This window comes from Oryzias latipes, chromosome 11, assembly GCF_002234675.1.
Source record: "Oryzias latipes chromosome 11, ASM223467v1".
Classification (NCBI taxonomy): Eukaryota; Metazoa; Chordata; class Actinopteri; order Beloniformes; family Adrianichthyidae; genus Oryzias; species Oryzias latipes.
The window spans coordinates 10,814,351-10,834,905 of NC_019869.2; the positions used below are offsets into that span (position 1 = coordinate 10,814,351).

Below are 20,555 nucleotides of genomic sequence, written 5' to 3' on the forward strand. Positions count from 1 at the left end.
CAACAGTGAGGGGGAAGCTGTTAATGTCTGCCACTAGATTCCTGGGAAGGCAGGTTATCAAAAATACTCTGGTATTCACACTATGAAGGTTTCCATGTAAAAACTCTAAGAACACACAACCACTGACCCCATTGGATTAGCAAAGTTATCTTTAAACCATCAAAATAAGGAAAAAGGAAAAAAATGCTTTCAGCTCTTCCTGATCAGATTTTCTAATGAGGGCAGGGAAATTAAGCTCCTGCTGAGAAACATAGTTGTCCAGTGGCTTTGCTTTCTCATGCAACAAGACTTTTTGATGAAAACATCACGTCTTATTAGAGAATTGAACTTTAAGTGTCAATAGGCCTTTTCATAAGAACAATTATACATAGCATATTTTAAATACCCAAAATTTTTGGCTTCAGAAGAATTCCCAGAGGAATTTTAAACCTGAAAGCCCCGCTCCAATCATTGTTTCATCTATTTTAAAAGCATTCCCAGTGGTTGTTTTAATTATGATTGTACCATTTCATGCCAAAATCACAAAAAGTTTTTTTTTTCTAGGACATAGTTTGAGGGGAGCAACAGTAGTTCATTAGAAATTCACCTGAGTTCTGGGCGAAACTATGGGAGAGTCCCTCATTTCCCATCATCACTTTGTTTACACTGTCTTCTGCTAGCTTAAACCTCTTTTACAACCCCAACCATACAACATTGGAGCTACTGTGTCCAGCCGTACAGTTCTGAGCCAGATGCAGCTCAGACGAGGAAAACAAAGCCGTACACGGATCTCTTAATCTACAAGATGCATCAGAATGGAGTGGAGCAGGGAGCTTGTGACCTGCCGACTGTAACACCTAGATTGCTGCTACAGACGCTTTCCATCTGCAATTTTTCTTCTGCTAAAAATACTCTAAAATTAAATTTTAAGGCATATTTTTTTGTGTCTTCCATCATCAGAAAAATGCCACAAGAGGATGTTAAAAACACCAAAAACCCAACTTTCATTGGAGCGGGTCATTAAACAAACCACGACAAAGTCTGTTAGTTCAATCTTTATTAAAGACAGCTCATCAAACTATGAAATGCTTGTTTATAATTAGTCTTGAGATACTGATCTAAAAAATATTGCAGATATCATAATTAATGTGGACTCATAATTGGTCCTACTGCTATAAAGGCAAGACAAGGAGAACAACCTACTGCAAAATACTCTTAACACAAAAAAAGGGAAGAAAAAGTTATAATTAGACAAGTATGTTAGATCTCTACATAAAATCAGTTAGAATGGTCACAAATTTAAGAGTCTCGAACAAATCATCCGAAAAATCACATGACTGTAGCGTTAAAGACTTTCACTTGAACCCGCAACTCCAGATACAATTGGGATATTAGTATAATTTCTGAAAAATTATTCCTATTGATTTAGGAGTTGCCTTTACTATGCCACGTTCAGCATTGCAATGTTGTCTTTTTATAGACAACCTTGTTAACAGTGTTACGCAGGGTGTCTCTCTGTCAGCAGGTGACGGCTCTCTTCACTGGAGGGGAAGAGAGCTTCTCTCAGCCGGACCATGTGACCTGCTGCTCCGGCGTGGCCACAGTTCTCCTCCACCTGTGTCCTTCGGATGGGCCGGTAGACTTTGTGACGCCTTACAGGAAAAGGGGGAAAAAAACGTTTGAAAGAAGGAAATTAAAAACAACAACATTCTGATCTAATAGGCTGATTTAATGAGCCTGGTCTGTTCTGATCTAATAAGCTTGATATGATATTTCTGTTTGTAGCTTTAAGACGTAAGAACCACTCACTTGTAGATTAGATATGCAACAAATCCAAAGATGGCCAATAACACAGCGGCTGATGAAAGAACCGCCCCAGCAGAACTCGCAGGCTTGTGAGCTTTAAGGTGCACGGGTCAAAAGTGAGAAAACAGACCACTGGCCAGACACTCAGCAGGTAGGTTTGTGTCACTAACCGGGCGGGTCCTGGGCCTTGCTGATGGTGACGATGGTGCTAGCGAGCGCCATGCTGCTGGAGTTCTCCAGGGTGATGTTAACACAGTAGGTGCCAGGTTCCAGAAACCGCCGCCTCAAATTCACCTGGCAATCTGACGAAGGCGGCACATCATCACACATGATGTTACGCACCTGGGTGCAGCTGGGGTCGGAGACGATGGTGCAGGCTGAGGTGGGGATGCTGAGGATGAGGAATGGAGAGATGAAGGCTGCCTGACAAAGTCAAAATGTTCACTACCCTTTAGTGGCGTTGCTAGATGAAAGCTTAGGAGAAATTAAGATTTTTGCCTTCATTTTCTTTTCAAAAGTCCCACTCCAATCATCTTTGGATCTATTTTCAAAGTGATCCCAGTGGTCTTTTAATTATGATTATGCCATTTTTAGCCAAAATAAATGGCATAATAATAGCATTGTGGTTTCCTGGACCATAGTTTCTGCAGTAGTTCATTAGAAGTTTGCCTCTGAGTTGTAGGGACCATTGCTATGGAGGAAGCATGGCCCCACTTCCCATCATCCCTTCTTTCTAGCTGGCTTACAGCCTAAAACACTCCCAACCTAATATTACCGGTGCAACAAAAATGGTGAGCAGTACTGGAGCTATCCAGCCGTACAGTTTTAACAAGCTACCAGGTCAGAGGAGGAAAACAATGACGTACATGGATCTAGTTGTCTAAACTCAAACTCAAACTTTGTTTAATTGTGTGGTGCCTTTCACATCAGTACACAACACAAAACTCTGTACATAAAAGAAAACAAAATAGTCATAAAATATGAAGATAATTGAAGAGAATCAAAAATTGACACCCCTCGCTCACCATATTCCTCCCTCCACCCACCCAGTTCCCCCAACATAGCCCTGAACAGAAACGTATAACTGTGGCTTAAAGAAAAACTCTACGTCTACAAGTTGATGCATCAGCATGAAGCGGAACAGGGAGTTTGTGACTTATTTTGTAGGTCCTATGTCACATCTACAAGCTTTCCATACTGCACTTTTAGTCTGCTCCTGATTTACAATGATTTGAAAAGATAAATATTGAGAAAATGAAACTTTAAGCTTATTTTTCTATATAAATATATCTATCTATCTCTATCTCTCTCTCTCTCTCTCTCTCTCTCTCTCTCTATCTATTTATATATCCTCGATAAACAGAAAAATTGCTTTGACACCAAAAACATGATTGTCATCAGAGTGAATCTTTAAAAACACAACAACCAGCCTCAGTTTTATGAAACAAGAATGTAAAAAAAGATTCAGATTCAGTACAAATATAAAATACTGAATAGAGCACAAATACAACAAAATTTTTACTCTTCTTCTTACACACAATGCATCTGGACATTAACTCTCAAAACAATTGAATCGGTTAGTTCAAAAGGGGCCCAAGTCCACATTTTTTCAAAATAGAGATATTATATGTTCTATGGTCTTCAAGGGAAAAGCTATCTGATTATGTGCAAAAAAGTCTCAAGTCCGTTGTAATGTATTGACTATGCTTGACTTTTAAAATGCATTACGTAAGTGCAAAATTCCTGGATTTGGGCCTCTCTTGCATGGGTTTTGCTTTATCCCATAGATGGCAGCACTAGTTATCCTATATGGCAGCGCCCCTGTTTATTTCAAGAAGGGCCTAAGTCCAGAGACTTTAGTTTGCTAGTCCTCTGAAATGATCAAAGTGAGGTGCTTCATATTATAGCATTTGTAAGCTATGAACTGGTGCTAAATCTGAGTAAAGTATTAATCATTTGGTGTACCCTCCTTTTAAGCTATGCAATTAAAATCATTTCCTGGAAAAACAAACCTCTTGCACTTGGGCCCCTTTTGAACTAACTGATTCTTTTTTTTTTTTGCACAAAAATCTGGAGAAATATGTCAATTTTATAAAATAATACCCACCTGCCCAAACATTTTACCACAAAGTTGACCTCAGTGTTGGTCACTCTTGCAGCAGACACGTCCACAATGCGACTGTTTGGCCAGCTCTTCAGTGGGTGCTTTGGCTCTGTGAACCACAGATTGGTCTTTTTTTCAACTCAAGGCCCTAAAGCCAAATTTATCTGAGTCCCTTTATCAATCAGTCAAGCATAATATATATTAAAAAAAGCACTTTTCATGCAGCATAAAAAAACAGACAACAAAAGAAAAAAAGAAAAAGTGTAAATGAAAACCAACCCATCCCTTCGCCCTCCTGTCCATTCCCACATACACCCTGTGACCGCATACACAATGCATACAGGCTTAAACATGACTTTAATTCAAAAAGAGACATATGGCTTGGTTTTGCTGTGAGGAGACAGTATATGGGAATCCATTTATACCAGGAGCCAGCACAGCCTCAGAACATTGGCCACAGTGCCCACCCACAGCAGTGAGCAACAGGGTCCACTCCACAGCCAAGAGGCTGTAATGCTGGACCCCAGCCGCCCCAGCAAGGGTGAGCACCACGGCGACAGCCCTAGACAAAACAGGCAAGCCCTGTTACAAAGAATTCCCATTTGGAAGCACTGAGTGAATCAATCCCAATAAAAAGAAATTTCAAAATATAAAATATATTTAAATATATAAAAGCAAAAATAAATACAAATAAAATAAAACATAAATATAAAATAAATGAAATAAATTATTTGTTTGATTATCATGTTAAAAAGGAGGATCTTTTCTAATATAAGATAGTGTGATAGCAGGACCCCTCCTGGCACACCATGTCAAATGTCAAAATCCATTAGTAAACTGCAGCTTATGTTTGAAATATTTGTTTTAAAGAGTGTGATTTCTGATTATAGAGTGATATGGATATATTTACAGAATATATTTATAAAATAAAAGAATTTGCCGCAATAAGTCATTGTGGCATTCCAACGTAATCATCACTTTTTAATGTTTTTCCTGCAGAACTGTGATCAAGATCTTACAAGGTTCCTCATAATAATGAAACTACTAAAATGTCTAAATGACCAGAAACAGAATGAGAAACTGGTTAAGATGTCAAATCACAAACTTTTGTAGATACTGCTCTCCCCCACACACCGACTAAGTTTGCTGCCATAAAAATTTCTCCAACCTAAAAGTGCCCAACATGCACCAGGAGGCATGATTTGAAACCAAATGCTATTTTCAAACAGCAGGACATAGAATAGAAACATCCACTTACCAACAATGGTAATGTTTCCTGTGAAGGTCCCATAGGCGTACCGTAAACACTGATTGGAGTTGAGTCGCTTGGTGCGCAGCCATGGCATGGTGGTGGTGGAGATGGACTCAGTGGGGGGTAGGGGCTCTGTGCTCGGCAACCCAGTGGTCATGGAGGTGGTGGAGGATGACAGAAAGGGCTGGCTGGTGCTTAGTGGAGCTGAAAGGGATAAGCTCTATGTTTAAACTTGATTTTAACAAACTGCCTACATTACGGTTAAAAAGCTCACCTGTTGTGGTCCTTATCTTAGTTGTTACAACGTGACTGGCAGGAGCCGGGGTTGGAGTGTCTAGAATAAATAGACAGTTTTCAGATCAGTTCAGACAGTATAGTTTTAAGTCAATCTTTGTAAAACCGATAAATTTGGTTCAGAAGTGGTTGGATTTTCTCAGGATTTGCACAGTCACAGTTTCAGAAAACCAGAGACAGAAAAGTGCTGGTGGTGACAATGTAATTCAGAACAGTTAAGTTAAATCGTCTTTAGATCTTTTGTAAAAGCGTTCCCAGTGGCTATTTTTAACCAAAATTAAAAAAATAAGACAAAATAAAAACTGTTGTTTTCTAAGACATAGTTTCTGCTGAAAGGCAGTAGTTCATTAGAATCTTACAAGATTAAGTTGAAGTTGTGCAAAATGAGATTTTTTTTGGAAGGAGAAAAGGTTTTGTCTGACGTTTCCTGAGCTATAAAAGATAATCATCTTTTTCTTTCATTGTTATTCCTTCTGAATATACACTTGCACTTCTTTCACTCACTTATTCTGACCACTAGGTGTCAATGTAAGACAGATAGCAAGAGAAGAAGAAGTATTATCTGTCCCGCTGACATGTGACTGTTTTTGCAAAGACTTGAGAAAAAAAGTTCCTTTTTTGTCTGATTCTAACAACCTCCAAACAGAACAGCTTTGAATGAATTGTATGTGTCTGTCTTTGTGGAACTTTAAGCTCAGTACCTGTGTGAGGTGGAGATGAGGTGGCAGACGCTGGGGGACACTCAACAGGGAACGCTGCCTCCACCACCAACTTTACACTCATCTTCCCCAGCGATGTGTAGGTGTGTGTGGTCAGGTCTCTGTGCGTTACCAGCTGGTTGCCGTCTCTGAAGTCCCAGATGTAGTCAATGGCTGCTGCAGTTTTCAGGTAGTTGCTAGGGTCATGAAGGTGAACCGTGAAGACCACGTCCTCGCCACGGATGAACACATTTGCAGACTGGTTAACCGCAGACTTCTGGAAGATGTCGACTACTACTGGGATCTTATCTGAATCAGTGTTTGAGAAGGAATAAATTAACAATTCTCTTTCTTGTCTTTAAGCGTAGGTGGTGAACATGTTTGCCGTTACCTGTTACGAAGTAGACACTGTTGTCGGTAGTGAGGGGGCTGTATTTCCTGCGCTCCCGCTGCCTGTAGACCAAGACCTCCATGACTTCAGCTCCCAGAGGGATGTTGGTGGTGTTTATGGTCACACTGGATGAGGAGCCATCACACGTTTCATAGTACTGTCCTGGAGCCAAAAAGAAGACAAACAGATGAATCTGTAGGCTTTACTTTTCCTTTATGTTTGCCTGCCTGTGCACCTCTTTACTAACCCATTGTGTGCCAGACGTAGACGTAACTCTTGTGCCTCCAGTCGTTGCTCTGGGGGAAGGGCTTGCCATCAGGGAATACATTACATTTAGTTTTGTCAATGCACTTCCCAAAGCCATAGTCGTCCAACCAGGATGTCCAGTTGTAGACGTAACCAGAGCGAACTTGTCCATTAGCTGTACCAAAGAAAAAAGTGTTGTTACTAAAGAACAAAGCCGATATGGTGATTCTTGAAATGAAGTAAATTCATGTGATATGGATTGATATGGATGCCATGTTGGAGCCAGACGACGTCAGTAAACAGTGATTGGTCTGCGTCAGTCTGAGTCATTGTTTCTATAGCAACCTCTCACCCTAATCAGGAGTGAGCTTGTTGGAAGGCTATACCCATTCCACTTGAAAGCGTGTTACACAAAATCTGTCAATCAAGAATTGTGAATGTTCAACACCAGACCAAATACTTCGAGGTGACACCACCTACTTTTATCGAGGCATCTGATTGGTTTGTTTATAACATAAATAATTTTCACAAAGGAAAAAATATCACGAAAAAAAATAGAATTATCAAGAACATGTTAAAAACGTGGCAGAGCAAAAACGGTTGTTCTAACAAATATAATGACTGAGTAACAGCTGTTTATTTCTCAATAGAAGTCAATGGGATTTTGGTGTCTTGGAGCCAGCGTGTATTTATTATTTAGAATGACAGGGGGGGTTTTCTAGCCTAACTTCCTGGCAGCACCTGAAGCCTCCAGCTCCGTACCATCCTCACAGTGCTCATCCCACACGAGGTCTCCATTATCATCCTCCTTCTGGCAGGGAGGATACTCCAGCTTGGCTGTGAAGGTGATGCATGAGCCATTGAGAGCCGGACTGTCACTGGTCAGGCGGACTTTGGGTTTACCTTCATCAAAGAGGCACAAACTACTAATGAGTGAAAACAGGCCAGCAGGTGCAGCAAGGACTTGAACGGACTCGGTTACCTCTGTGATGTGTGAGCTCTCTCAGCTTTGAGTCCAGTGGTGGATAGAGGTAATCGTCCCATGGGTTGCTGTCTGGGTCCCATCCGGGAATTGGAGGAATTGGAAACGGAAGCTTCCTTGTTAAAGAATGCTTATGGGAAAACATATCTCCATATGCTGTAAGAAGAGAAAACAGGCAGCTATTTAAAAAAGGTATGCATCATAAAAATTCCTCAATTTTATTATTGTTATTAAATTTGGTATTTTCCCCTTTTTTCCCCTTTGTGGGATCAATAAAGTTCTATTCTGTTCTATTCCTATTCTGTTTGGCTAAAAACAGGTATCCTGTTTGAACCCTACTCTGGATAAATATAAAAAACAAGAAGTGTTTCATAAATTAAAGCATTAACATTTGTAACAAAATAGCTGAGAGTTGTTAGTGGGAATACTTTCTGGCATAAAAATACATAAACCTTACATTTAAAATGTTCACTCTTATCTTATTGTCTAACCACATGACTTTGTATCATTCTTTTAGTGGAATCCAGAGGAAGAAAACAACAAATTCCAAAAAACTAATTTGATTAAAGTGAAATCTAAAAATAGTTTAGCTCATGTATATAAGGCATATAGTAATGTAATGTATTCTGTTTTGCTTAATTCACGTTTAACCTGATTTCGGACATTATTTTATTTATACAAATAAATCAAAATTTTCCCTGTTTTTAGAACTTCATTAAAAATGATTTTCTGTCAATCCAAATAGGAGAATGTCCTGTTTGGAGGGTGGATGGCAGCTTCACCTCACCCCTTTAATTAGGTTCATGGGACTCTGACTAGAGGCAGCTTATGACTTTCTATTGCAAACTATCAATGCAATAACCGTCAAAACATTTTTGTCCTGGAGAGATTGCAGTAATTAATAGACTGTTAATATCACACGCCTAAAGTTACTGCTCAAGTAAAACACTTGGATTCAACACAATTTTTGCGTCATTCATATTGGGATATCTTTTTTGGTTACTTTTGGAGTAATACTCATTTTTTGTGGTTATAGTGATTTCATTTGAACACAATTTATGTTTTTTTTAGCCTTTTTATTTTATTTATTTTTTTTATTTCCTGAGTTAAAATAATCCAGCAACAAAGGTAGTCCCCTTTAATCTCGGAGTTGGATTAAAAAATCCCACATGCCCTATTTTGAACTATGGAGTTTCTAGTGTGTGGAAGCATCACTTACTTTTGCGTCCATCGGTTGGATGAGTGATGCAGGCGCAGACCAGAACAAAAACAGTTAAAATGACGCGCATGTTCGCAGCTCCAAGAGGAAAATTGTTGAGGAAAATAGACTAACTGAGCTCGAACCTCTTCTTCTCTCAACAGCTTGTCCTATCCCCAACCCTCTGCCTTAAATGTATCGAGACTCCGCTGTGCGCACAAACATGTGATGCCTCCAAACGAGAAGCGTCTGGTCACCTATTAGACTCCTGGATACAAAGCTGACGCGCATGCTCATTTGACTATTTTCTCTCTGTCCCTGTCAAATTAACTATTGAGTCTCTAACATTTTTAATAACTAGTTGCTGAATATTCTTTTTTTGGCAACCCCTAACATATAAAAGATATGACCTAAGTTTGAAAAGGATTACAATAACTGTGATTATTTGACCTTTGCAACATTTTTCGCGATTGTTATGCCCACATTTCAGATGTCGAAGCGTGACAGACAGCAGATGACACGTCTGAATGATTAGGCGTTTTTGCCCCCGCGTGGACCAGCGGTCACGACCATCTGCGCACGGACTCAGAGGTGCCGGTTGCGCAATGTGCGCAGGCCAGAAGCAGAAGGAAGGCATAGGGTGTGCAACGAGGGTCAGATCGTTTTCAACACCATCCAGCATGTGATTGCTGGCTCTTAGTGTCACAAGGGCGTTTGGAAACAAACTGAACCCAAACATCTGAGAGAGAGACAAAAAATTACAAGTAAATAAATACATAAAAATAGGAAGAATTTCATTAAAGTGATGGACGGCATCTTAGATAGATAGATAGATAGATAGATAGATAGATAGATAGATAGATAGATAGATAGATAGATAGATAGATAGATAGATAGATAGATAGATAGATAGATAGATAGATAGATGGATGGATGGATGGATGGATGGATGGATGGATGGATGGATGGATGGATGGATGGATGGATGGATCGATCAATCGATCGATCGATCGATCGATCGATCGATCGATCGATAGATAGATAGATAGATAGATAGATAGATAGATAGATTTTATTTCTGTCAATCAGTCATAAACACACACACAATGCAATTGAATGCAGTGCAGTTAATATTGTTTAGATCCAAGAGTAAATATCTGCAGAATAAACAGAAACAAAAGTCGATAGACCTGTTTAGGAATAAGAATCACCCTGAGTTTAAAAAATATGACATTATGAGTTTTTGTAAGTAAAGCAGACATATTTGATTTTAAGTCAAAGTTTGATTAGTAAATTCTTTAGCTGTTTGTTCTTTCTAATTTTTTGGGTTTGAGGTCAGGTAGAGCCCTTCAACAACAAATTCCTTAAGAAGTCTCCAGCTTGTCCAGAATCCGGCATAAAGATTGTTAGCAGGAACTAGCAGAAGAGATCACATCACTGTTAGTTTCACTTCCCTGGCTCCCAGTTGATTCTAGAATCAAGTTCAAAATCCTCCTGCTAACCAACAACGCCTTGAATGGTATGAACCCATCCTATTTTGAAGATCTCATAGTGTCTTACTACTCTCACAGTCTGTAGGCCTTGTGTAGGTCTATGGGGTTCCATCTGTGTCAAACACTGTTTATGTCTACTGAAGAAGTTTATTGAACACACTACACGTTGTGCGTGACCATATCGGGGAGCTGCAATTTCCCATGAATCCACTAGAGGGAAGCACTCCTCCGCTGGGTGCAGCTTTGATAGAACCACACACAGCACCATAAAGAATTCCAAAGTTTGCAGTTTCAAACATCTCAATAATCTCAAGCTATTTGTATTATGTTTGCTGATATATTTAACCACATGAAAGGATTTCTCAAGTTGGTGTAAGTGTGGAGTGTAAACAGAGGCGCCAGCAACACAACTTACCAAATGGAGAAACATCACAACAGAGAAGCAGACACCCAAAGACGCAGAGGCCAAAACAAACACTTTTTGAAAAACATTTAAAATTATGTTTGGCGAAGTTTCTGTTTCCGTTTTGTTCTCTGTTATTTTCTTGGAATTGAAAAATGCCACAACTTCTTTGGACATCCTCTCATGAGGCGTTCATGAATTTAATTTAATTCAATTTTATTTTAGAAATGTAGCGGTTTCCGGACATCGTGGAAAACAGAAGAAATGAATGGAGAAGAGAAGATCTTTGCGCAGCCACATTCTTCCCTCGGTTGAGCTGTCTGCTGCGCTGTCCTGCCTTCTAGTTCAAAGTTCTGGCTTGGAGTAACTTGTTGCACCTCTGCAAAAAAAGATTTCCCGGAATATTTGTGTGCGCGCGCTGGCACGGACGCGTGAGTCCATGATTTTTTTCAAACGTGCGCTGGAAACAGCTATGTCTGTGTTTTGGCTGCGCACTGAAACACGCGAGGAGCGCGCACGCAGCAACAATCTCCCAAAAATCTTCACTGCAACACATGAACTTCTCTCTCATCTCTTGCGCCCCTCTTTCATTTCCACCTTTCCTCCACCTCTCCTTTAACTTCTCATTGTCTCTTCAGGCCTCCCGATCCCCTTTACTCTGCAGAGCATAATCACAATGATCAAAGACCGGTCCTCCCTGTTATCCAGAGAAGGGAGGAGAGCTTCTAAACGCTCAATGGGGGGCATAACAACCGCTTAGAACAGCAAAGTCTGTCCCTGACCAGTTTGGAAACTGGAATTTGACGACTCAGAAGCTGTTTCACAGAGTTGTACAGAGTGGAATGGAACCAAGGTGTCAGAAAGAAAAGACGAGGATCGCCGCCAGCTGGCCAAAAAGAGGAGCGCCTTCGTATTTGACCCGCCTGCGTCAACACGAACCGCAGGAAATCTGTAAAGAAAAATCTGGCGTCTGACTTATGTAAAACATGTTTTTGCCGCTGGGACATTTCTTTTGTTAAAAGCATGCAATTTGTGGAGTCTAAAGTCTTTTCATGCACATCCAAGCAGCACAAACATCAACAAGAGTTGGAATAAAACAGAGTTTATGCTGTGGTGCTGGTGATGCTTCCGCACACGGAATGGCAGGTTAGGTGGATGGACCAGAAGCTCCTCTCAGCCAAAGTGAAAATTAGCGCAGGCTTTAGGACCGCGGGTGGATCTATGTGTCAGGAAAACCTCAAGCACCACAAATACTCAAAAACCTGCTTTGCGCGCCTAAGTTGTTATTTTGAGCCATGATGATGATGGAGTCCAGAGGACGCATGCGTAACAGCAACTACTAGGGTTTGTTTTTCCTCTGTATTGGATCATCCTTGCTGGGTGTCTTCACTTTGGTGAAATGCAATCGACTCCCACATTAGGCCAAAACAAAAATTTCAAGTGAAATATTGAACACGGCGACCTTTCAGCATGAAGCTCCGCAGAAAGGTTGCAGCTGTCCGCAGGAGGATGCTCTGCCTCTGGCTTTTGCTCCTGGGGCTTTCTCTGGCAATGCTGGGGATGTCCGATTTTTTAAATCACAAGGATCTTCACGCAGCCGACCCTTCCCGCCGTCCCCTCCAGTGGCTCCCCAGTCCACCAGAGCTGGAAGTCATCGTGGACTCTCTGGACCCTGCTATGGAGCTTGGCGTCGACACGGCTCCGCTAAAATCCCTTCAAGAGGACCAGCTGTTGTTCGTGTTCCCCTCCGCGCAGGGCACCTGGACGCAGCAGGAGAGGAAGCGGAGTTACAAGATGTTCAAGCGCGGAACTTTCAAGGACGCAACCGCGGCAGGACCGCTGGGGTCAGTCCGGGGGCGCACGGGGAGTATACAGATGGAGATGGAACAGGCTTCGGTTCAGAGGCACGGCTTCAACGAAGCGCTCAGCGAGACAATCTCACTGCATCGGAGGCCCCCAGAGGCTCGCCATCCTGAGTGAGCGCGTGAGAGCGCATGTCTGCAAAAAGTTTTTTTCCCATACAAATATATGCATTTAACTTAGACTGGTTTACAATTGCACAGATGTTTTGGGGAGAAATACAGCGAAATATTGCCTTCTGCCAGCGTTGTCATCTGTTTCCACGAGGAGCCCTGGTCCACGCTCATGCGCACTGTCCACAGCGTGCTGGACACCTCTCCCAGACAGTATCTGCAGGAAGTCCTGCTGGTGGACGACCTAAGCCAGAATCGTATGTCCATCCATCCATCCATCCATCCATCCATCCATCCATCCATCCATCCATCCATCCATCCATCCATCCATCCATCCATCCATCCATCCATCCATCCATCCATCCATCCATCCATCACTAAACGTTTTTCTGCCTCCTCATAGGTCACCTGAAGGCCAGACTAGGCAGCTATGTGTCTGGACTTGATGGGGTTCGTTTGATTCATAGCACCAGGCGCCTGGGTGTAGGCGGTTGCCGTACGATGGCGGCCGCAAAGGCCAAAGGGCAGGTTCTGGTGTTCATGGATTCCCACTGTGAGTGCCATGAGGGTTGGCTGGAGCCTTTGCTGGAAAGAGTTTCACAGGACAGGTGAGTTTTTCATTAATACACAGCTTGTAAAGGATCCTTGTTATCCCAATGCAACATTTTTGAGCTATTTACACTAATCGATCATTTAAATACAATAAGAAATCTAGAGCTATGTGACGTAAAATACTTCAAATCAAGATAATTGGGTCAGACAGACCTGCAGATACTGTCCATCAAGTATATCTTATATACGTTCAAGAATGTGCTAAAAGCTGGTTCTTGAATGAGTGTTTAGCCCATAGTGGACGAGCAGGGAGGGGCTTCTTCTTCTTTTCTTTTGCTACTGTTTACTAGCCCATATCTTCCCCCTACAGTTACAAGAGACTTGGTGCAAATGTCAAAGCAGTACAAATCTCATAAACATGTGTTCCGACATATGAAAGACTTGGCTTGGCTACATCAGTAGTTTCCATCACCAAGTATGAATGAGGAGTGAATGAACAATGGACACATTGTAAGCGCTTTGAGCGTCTGGAAAGGCGCAGATAAATCCAATCCATTATTATTACTATTATTTTGATTGGGCACAAACCACAATGATCAATTTCTCCTCCATGATCAATTTCCAAATAGTTGGCACTTCCATGAAATAAAGGGGATGTCATCCATTCCAAATCGGAGTCCCAGTTTGGTCAAAGTTGAACTTGTTTAACTGCAATGGCTGCACATTTTGCATGTGGAGCCTGAAAATGGTTGTAAAACATGCTCAGTGTTGAAAATGCCGGAAGAAAATGTTAAGAACACAGTTATCAAATGAGTGGATCCTTAAACACTGACAACCTGACAACACGCAACAGCACAACAAAAAAAACATAAACCTCAATTATCCTTGTTTAACTGCAATGGCTGCACATTTTGCACGTGGAGCCTGAAAATGGTTGTAAAACATGCTTAGTGTTGAACTCGGAAGCCCAAAAAGCACATATACACACGTTTACATAGACTTTTTATTGGAAGTGATTGCTTGAATTCGCAAATTGCAAAGGGCAGTGTGAATGAAGCTGTAGACAACCACTTCTGCGAGAAGTGAGGTGATCTCAGTAGGTCTCCCTCTGTTGTCGAGTAGCAAATCAGGAGAGTTGAGACGTGAAGCCTTCAATCCTTTACTTTCATGATTTGTCTGTGGCCTGGATCTTGGGCTGCCTGCAGCGTGGTTCTAATTAGAGCAGGTAATTAGGCTGAACTCTGAGGCTTGGAATCTGTTGCAGCTCCCTTCTGTCTGAGACTCCGCTGTTTCCTTTTCTAATCTCTTCATCCTGTTTTCTGTTAGCATCCCATCATAACCCATATTAGTTGGAGGAAAAACTTCAAAAAGGCACGTGTGGACCACAGTTTGAGTTCAAAGCCTTTACACACACTCAGACTGTTGCTAATACATAAAAAAGATCAGTTTTTAGTCCATGCTGCACACAGATGTTAAAAAGTTTTTCATGCCGACGATCTGAAAGTGTTGTCTTTATAGGAGCAGAGTGGTGTCTCCAGTTATGGACGTAATAGACTGGAAGACGTTTCAGTATAATGCTACCCAGTGGCCTGTGAGGGGAGTTTTTGACTGGAGACTTGACTTCTACTGGGAATTAAATCCTCCGCTGCAAGAAATTCCTCCAGAAGAGGCTGTTTTACCGTTACAGTGAGTTTACAGCTGCCTTATCCTGCGGTTATAACAGAGCAGCTTCCTGAGTCAAGTTATCAGGAACAAATCTTGATGAAGTTTTCAATAGATCATGTTGTAGATTTGATAAGGTTTGATTTTTGTCCAGGAGCCCAGCTTTGGGAGGCGGAGTTTTGGCCATTGACAGAAATTTCTTTCAAAGCGTGGGAGCCTATGACCCTGGGATGCTGCTGTGGGGGGCGGAACAAATCGAGCTGTCAATCAGGGTAATTACCAGCTGATCTGATGACAGCACCGGGGGCTCCTGCAGCTCACAGAGATGCACAAACGGAATCCGCAGACAGTGTGAGGCATTTTTGCATGGCCTCAAAAATGCCGTGGTCCTTGTGTGTGGTTTTGGCTCAGCGATGAATGCAAACTGAAAATAAAATGTTATACAAAACACGATTACCATATAGGGTCCAAACTGAGATGTTTGTCATGAAACAATGTTCAGTTCTTTTTCTGGAAAGACAGAAAAACAGACTTTTAGAAAAAAAAACACGTAAAACTGCACAGCAGTTCACAAAATCTGTCAAATTTCATACAAAACAACATATTTTAAAACAAAAGGTTAAAACACACAAAGAGGAAATTTGTAAAGACTTTATACTGTTTACAATCATTTTTTTCTTTGGATTTGAGGTTAATCTTTATGCACCTGCAGTATTTTAATTTCTGTGAGATTTTCATGAAGCAATCAATCCAGCGAGTATATCAACATTACAACTTAAAAATAAGCCATTGACCCTGCTAAAATAGTAAAAAAATAAAAGCTAATTTGAGACTTTTTACCTCGGAAGAAACTGAAGGTATCACCTTAAGTTTATGAAGAGAATTTCTTCTGTTTTTCTGAACAGAGATTTCATCAAAAAACTTTGAACATGAAATAAATAATTTGCTGCATTATGGAGTATTTACTCCCTTATGCTGACACACCAGAGGAATCACTATCAAATATGAGATTATTTTAAATTTATTTGTACTGGCAACTATTCTTATCATAGAAACACTTTATTTTGGATTTAGTTTTATAACAAAATGCTAAAAATGCTAATTTTATGTTTAAATTTTAAATGGGCACTGCAGGAAAGAAATATGAGGGTATAATAAACCCAAATATCAATGGTTTTTTTTCAGTGACCTTTATATGAATGTCATTGAGTTAGTGTTAGAATGGGATTAAAGTCTCTCTTGAATCATGTTTTAAACTATCATAAAAACGTTCCCAGGGGTCTTTTAATTATGATTACGCTGTTTTTTTAGTCAAAATATAAAAAAGGGCTGTTATAGTTTCTGCAGAGCGGTAGTAGTTCATTAGAAAGTCACCTTTTGAGTTGTAGGCGGGACCATTGGGATGGAGCAACCTTGACCCCCAATTTCCATCACCCACAACTGAGCTCTCTGTTCACATGCTCTCCCTCTGGCTCTAAGCCCATCCTTACATAAGCGGTACAACGATAATAGTGAGCAATATTGGAGCTATCAAGCTATATATAGTTATAACCCTTGTGCTATCCTAGGCACTTTAACATTGGGAGTTGGGTCATCTAGACCAGTGTTTTTCAACCAGTGTGCCGCGGCACACTAGTGTGCCGTGGGAGATGGTCAAGTGTGCCGTGGGAAATTGCCCTCATTAACTGATTTAACAACATTTTCCATCTCCAGGATTTCAGTTCTCTGTTCATCCCTACAGGCCCTGATAAAACACTAAGAAATTGGGAATGAAAGATGAAAGATCGTAAAATACTTTTTTTCTTTGTGTTTATTTGATTCTATAAAATATATTTTATAAGGATGACAGTACCGCGATTTAGCCGCAGCTTCCGCTGTGTTAGGAAAATTTCCGCCCCTTTAACTGTCTCCACCAATCAGTCTTGGGATTTTAATCACATGTCATCGGTCTGACCAATCAGAAATGGTTAAAGTCTTCACTTCCTTGTTCTGAATTCTACTGGAAAAGTCTCTCAGTTCTAACAAAAATACCAGCTAAAGCTCGTCTGTAGCGGTGTAGCTTTCCACAGAATCCGGTGTCAGACCGTGGATCAAGTGAACAAAACAATGAAGCTCAGAGACGCTAGTCTCTCTGAGTTCGGCGGATTATTAAACTACATCTCCCATGATGCATTTGGTTAAAGCGTGTGTGAGCGTCTGGGCGCACGACTCTCTCCTCTTAACGTAGTGAAACCACAACGACCACAAATCAAACAGTTTTTAATTCTTTTAACTTAACTTTGATCACATCTAAAAAAAAACAGCTGCAGCTTCCAGCTTTTTCTGCCACAATTATCACAAAAATGCATGTGAGATCATGGAGGGACTGTGGATCAATACAGACGGAGTTTCTCCTTTTTTTTTTTTTTTTTCAATGCTGGTGTGCCGCGGGATTTTTGTCAAGGTTGAAGTGTGCCGTGGCTCAAAAAAGGTTGAAAAACACTGATCTAGACCCACTAGAAAGTGCGCTGAACCTTTTTTCTTCAATGATTTGTGATCTTCACTGGTGTCCATGGATTACATGAAATCTTTCCACCTTTATCCACCTTTGTCATGGTAGGGAGAACACGTCAATGTAAGGGTGGGGTCATCTAAGGGTGGGGTCATCTAAGATAGCACAAGGGTTAAGTCAGATATCTACATCACAAATTAGCTGTTTTTCAAGCAGTTTTTTTTGTCTGCTCCTGACACAACGATTTGATTAACGAAATACAAAATACAAAGAAAATGCAGTTTTGAGATTCTTTTACCTTATGTACAATAATAAAAAATAATAATTGATACTTTATTTATCCCACAATGGGGAAATTCTTCACTGCATTGGCCCATCCCCTGGGGGGAGCGCTGAGCTGCCGGTTAGCTGCGCTCAGGGGGGATTGATCTGCCAACCTTTTGGTTGTTGGACGACCTGCTCTACTGCCTGAGCTAAACTGCCGCCCCTTCAACATCTGATGTCCTCCAACATCAGAAAAATGCCGGTGTAGGTACCGGATGTTCTCGGGTTGCCGGATGTTCTCGGGGTCCTTCAGGGTCCTTCAAATGAGTTGTATCACTAGAGGAGACATCACGTGGTTCCTCATGGGAGGAGAGCACCGCCATCTTGGTGAGGTCAAGTTTTGAAGACCAAATCACTTTTATAACATTTAATAAAGAGCTCTGTTTTTGCTTTCAATCACTTCATTATATGAAAAAGAAGAATGGCTTGAAATTGCTTAGTTTTGTTTAGAAATACAAACTTCACGAGTACCCCTAACTTAACTAGTATTAGACTACTTAGATTTTTTCTATGTTCCTTTATTTTATTTTACTTATGTTTTTATTTATTTGTGTGTTATGTTCATTGTTTCTTTTTTCCCCTCTATTCTTTATTTTCTATGTCAATATTTTATATTTGGCAATGGTGACTGATCTTCGAGGCAATATTGATTACATCGTTATTGTTCGTTGTTAACGTTAATGTCATTGTTAATGTATGATACCGCAATTGTCAATAAAGTTTTTTAAAAAACTTAGCGACGTTAACTCATTGGTCGTGGCAACTTACAGCCAATCAAATAGTGTGACGTCATCATTGGTCGAAGGACCCCGAAGGACCCCGAGAACATCCGGCAACCCGAGAACATCCGGTACCCACACCGGAATAAAATGTTAAGAACACAGTTATCAACGGAGTGGATCCGTAAACACTGACAACCTGGCAACACGCAACAGTACAACAAAAAAAACCATAAACCTCAATCCTATCCGAACTTGTGCTGACAAATTCAAAAGAGGTGTAGAGGAGTCCTTTTACCACGACAACTGTGGCTGTATTCAGTGGGAAAAAAAAAAACTATTATGCTTTCAAATTACAGCAATTTAAAAGCAAGGATCAACCTGTAGAAAATGAGAAACCCTGTAAACGAGACACATTTGTATTTTATTCATCACTTTTTAGTAATTATTCAAGTCTTTACTGTGAATTTGGAACAACTTCTTGAATTTTATTGTCAGGTGTGGTCCTGTGGAGGATCCATGGAAGTGGTGCCCTGTTCCCGTGTGGCCCATCTCAGTCGACATCACTTACCCTACATCTTCCCAGATCAGGAGATGCTCAGGAGAAACAAAATTCGGGTTGCTGACATTTGGATGGATGCCTACAAGAAGATCTACTACAGGAGGGACACACTTGCTCATTTAATCAAACAGGTGTGTGGGCCAGAAGGTGGGAATTGATTTAATTAGTGGTGAAAATGACAAAAAGGTAAAGGTCTTAACTGGATTTGCAGTCGGAGAGCCCAAACATTGCAGAACGGCTGCGGCTAAAGAGAAGTCTGGGTTGTAGGAATTTTCACTGGTTCCTGTCAACAGTTTACCCACAGCTCTATGTTCCCCAGGACAAACTGGCTTTGTCCGGCGAGGTACGACACACACACATTTGTCATGTTTGTTTCAGCTTGTGCAGTTCTACTCTTCTGTGCTTCTGTTACAGTTGTACAATGTGGGCACTGGCAACTGTGCAGACTACGCCAGGGAGGAACAACAGCAGGGGGCCGGCATGAACATAGCACCGTGCAGCGGGACGGGCAGCCAGGTAATCAGGACAACACGTTTATCTGTGATGCAGGAAGCAACGCTGACACATATAAAGGTAATGTGTGCTTGTGTTGCAGCACTGTGAGTTTAACTCTGAGGGGGAAGTTAGATGGGGGAGCATGGGGTCCTTGTGCATGCATGTTAAAGGAAACAAAGTGGTCCTCTCTCCATGCTCTGCCCACCAACCAACCAACAGGGGACTCAAGTGGAAATTCATAAAGGCAAGGCAGGAAAAGCTTTATAGCTGCAAAGATTTTATGGCTTCAATGACTCACTATTTATGTTTTACACCATCAGCTGAGCGGACAGCTCGTTCACCAGCAGTCTCAGATGTGTGTGGAGGCTGTTCAACAAGCAGGCCTGCTGCAGAGCAAAACAGGAGAAGTACATAAACCCACTGCAGGTGGACTCTACTTGAAACCGTGTACACGTCACCCCAGACAACAGTGGCACTTTGAGCAGTTAGTTGCCCCCAAAGGTAACTGATAGAGTTTACTAATAAAGTTATCAACCAGTTTTATAAACCAGAAAAAACCATTGTCAATCACGTGAAAGGAAAAACTTGAGATTTGTTCTGTTTGTTGAACTAAATATTTTTGCCATGATCCTCTATATTTACAATAAAAATGGTTAAAGATCTGATTTTGTGTTTTTGGGTAAAACTCAAGTCTTCACCCTGTGTTTCCAAATTTGACACAAACCATTATGTATTCAGTGTTGTAGTACCACTAAAACCACTGGAGGGTTTTCGAAAAACGGAGTGATCCTCCATGTTAAAAAGTCACATTTCATGCTGAAAATTAAGGTATTTACAGTTCGATCATAAGTACCCATTACAATCAATATAGCTTTGTTTCTATTCATGTCAACTGCAGAGTGAGTGGATAAACAATAAACAACCAAATCAT

At 41.0% G+C, this 20,555-nt stretch overlaps 2 protein-coding genes across 3 annotated transcripts; one reads left to right on the plus strand and one right to left on the minus strand.

Moving 5' to 3' along the window:
- Window positions 1-1,018: 1,018 nt before the first annotated feature.
- gpnmb (glycoprotein nmb) lies at window positions 1,019-9,261 on the minus strand. 2 transcript variants are annotated; one of them, XM_004073839.4, is made up of 12 exons: window positions 8,972-9,261; window positions 7,753-7,908; window positions 7,512-7,673; window positions 6,772-6,945; window positions 6,525-6,686; window positions 6,137-6,442; window positions 5,416-5,475; window positions 5,148-5,345; window positions 3,893-3,998; window positions 1,956-2,176; window positions 1,789-1,879; window positions 1,019-1,631 (listed from the first exon to the last, which is right to left on the minus strand). In XM_004073839.4, the coding sequence occupies exons 1-12, from the start codon at window positions 9,039-9,041 to the stop codon at window positions 1,478-1,480; spliced, it is 1,860 nt and encodes a 619-aa protein (XP_004073887.1). In that variant the 5' UTR covers window positions 9,042-9,261; the 3' UTR covers window positions 1,019-1,477. The 2 variants fall into 2 exon arrangements, with proteins under 2 accessions (XP_004073887.1, XP_011479153.1); XM_011480851.3 differs by having other exon boundaries at window positions 7,533-7,673; window positions 8,972-9,259.
- A 772-nt stretch (window positions 9,262-10,033) lies between these two features.
- galnt15 (polypeptide N-acetylgalactosaminyltransferase 15) lies at window positions 10,034-20,289 on the plus strand. The gene is made up of 10 exons (XM_011480852.2): window positions 10,034-12,822; window positions 12,910-13,076; window positions 13,223-13,427; window positions 14,890-15,057; window positions 15,188-15,305; window positions 19,066-19,260; window positions 19,341-19,472; window positions 19,544-19,645; window positions 19,725-19,868; window positions 19,945-20,289. The coding sequence occupies exons 1-10, from the start codon at window positions 12,317-12,319 to the stop codon at window positions 20,131-20,133; spliced, it is 1,926 nt and encodes a 641-aa protein (XP_011479154.2). The 5' UTR covers window positions 10,034-12,316; the 3' UTR covers window positions 20,134-20,289.
- Window positions 20,290-20,555: the final 266 nt, after the last annotated feature.

Coding starts and splice junctions, on each gene's coding strand:
- galnt15 (XM_011480852.2), top strand. CDS start 12,317: ATGAAGCTCCGCAGAAAGGTTGCAGCTGTCCGCAGGAGGATGCTCTGC. Junction 13,077..13,222: donor GGACGACCTAAGCCAGAATC/GTATGTCCATCC, acceptor GCCTCCTCATAG/GTCACCTGAAGGCCAGACTA. Junction 13,428..14,889: donor GAAAGAGTTTCACAGGACAG/GTGAGTTTTTCA, acceptor TTGTCTTTATAG/GAGCAGAGTGGTGTCTCCAG.
- gpnmb (XM_004073839.4), bottom strand. CDS start 9,041: ATGCGCGTCATTTTAACTGTTTTTGTTCTGGTCTGCGCCTGCATCACT. Junction 5,476..6,136: donor CTCATCTCCACCTCACACAG/GTACTGAGCTTA, acceptor TATTTATTCTAG/ACACTCCAACCCCGGCTCCT. Junction 2,177..3,892: donor GTGGTAAAATGTTTGGGCAG/GTGGGTATTATT, acceptor CCTCATCCTCAG/CATCCCCACCTCAGCCTGCA.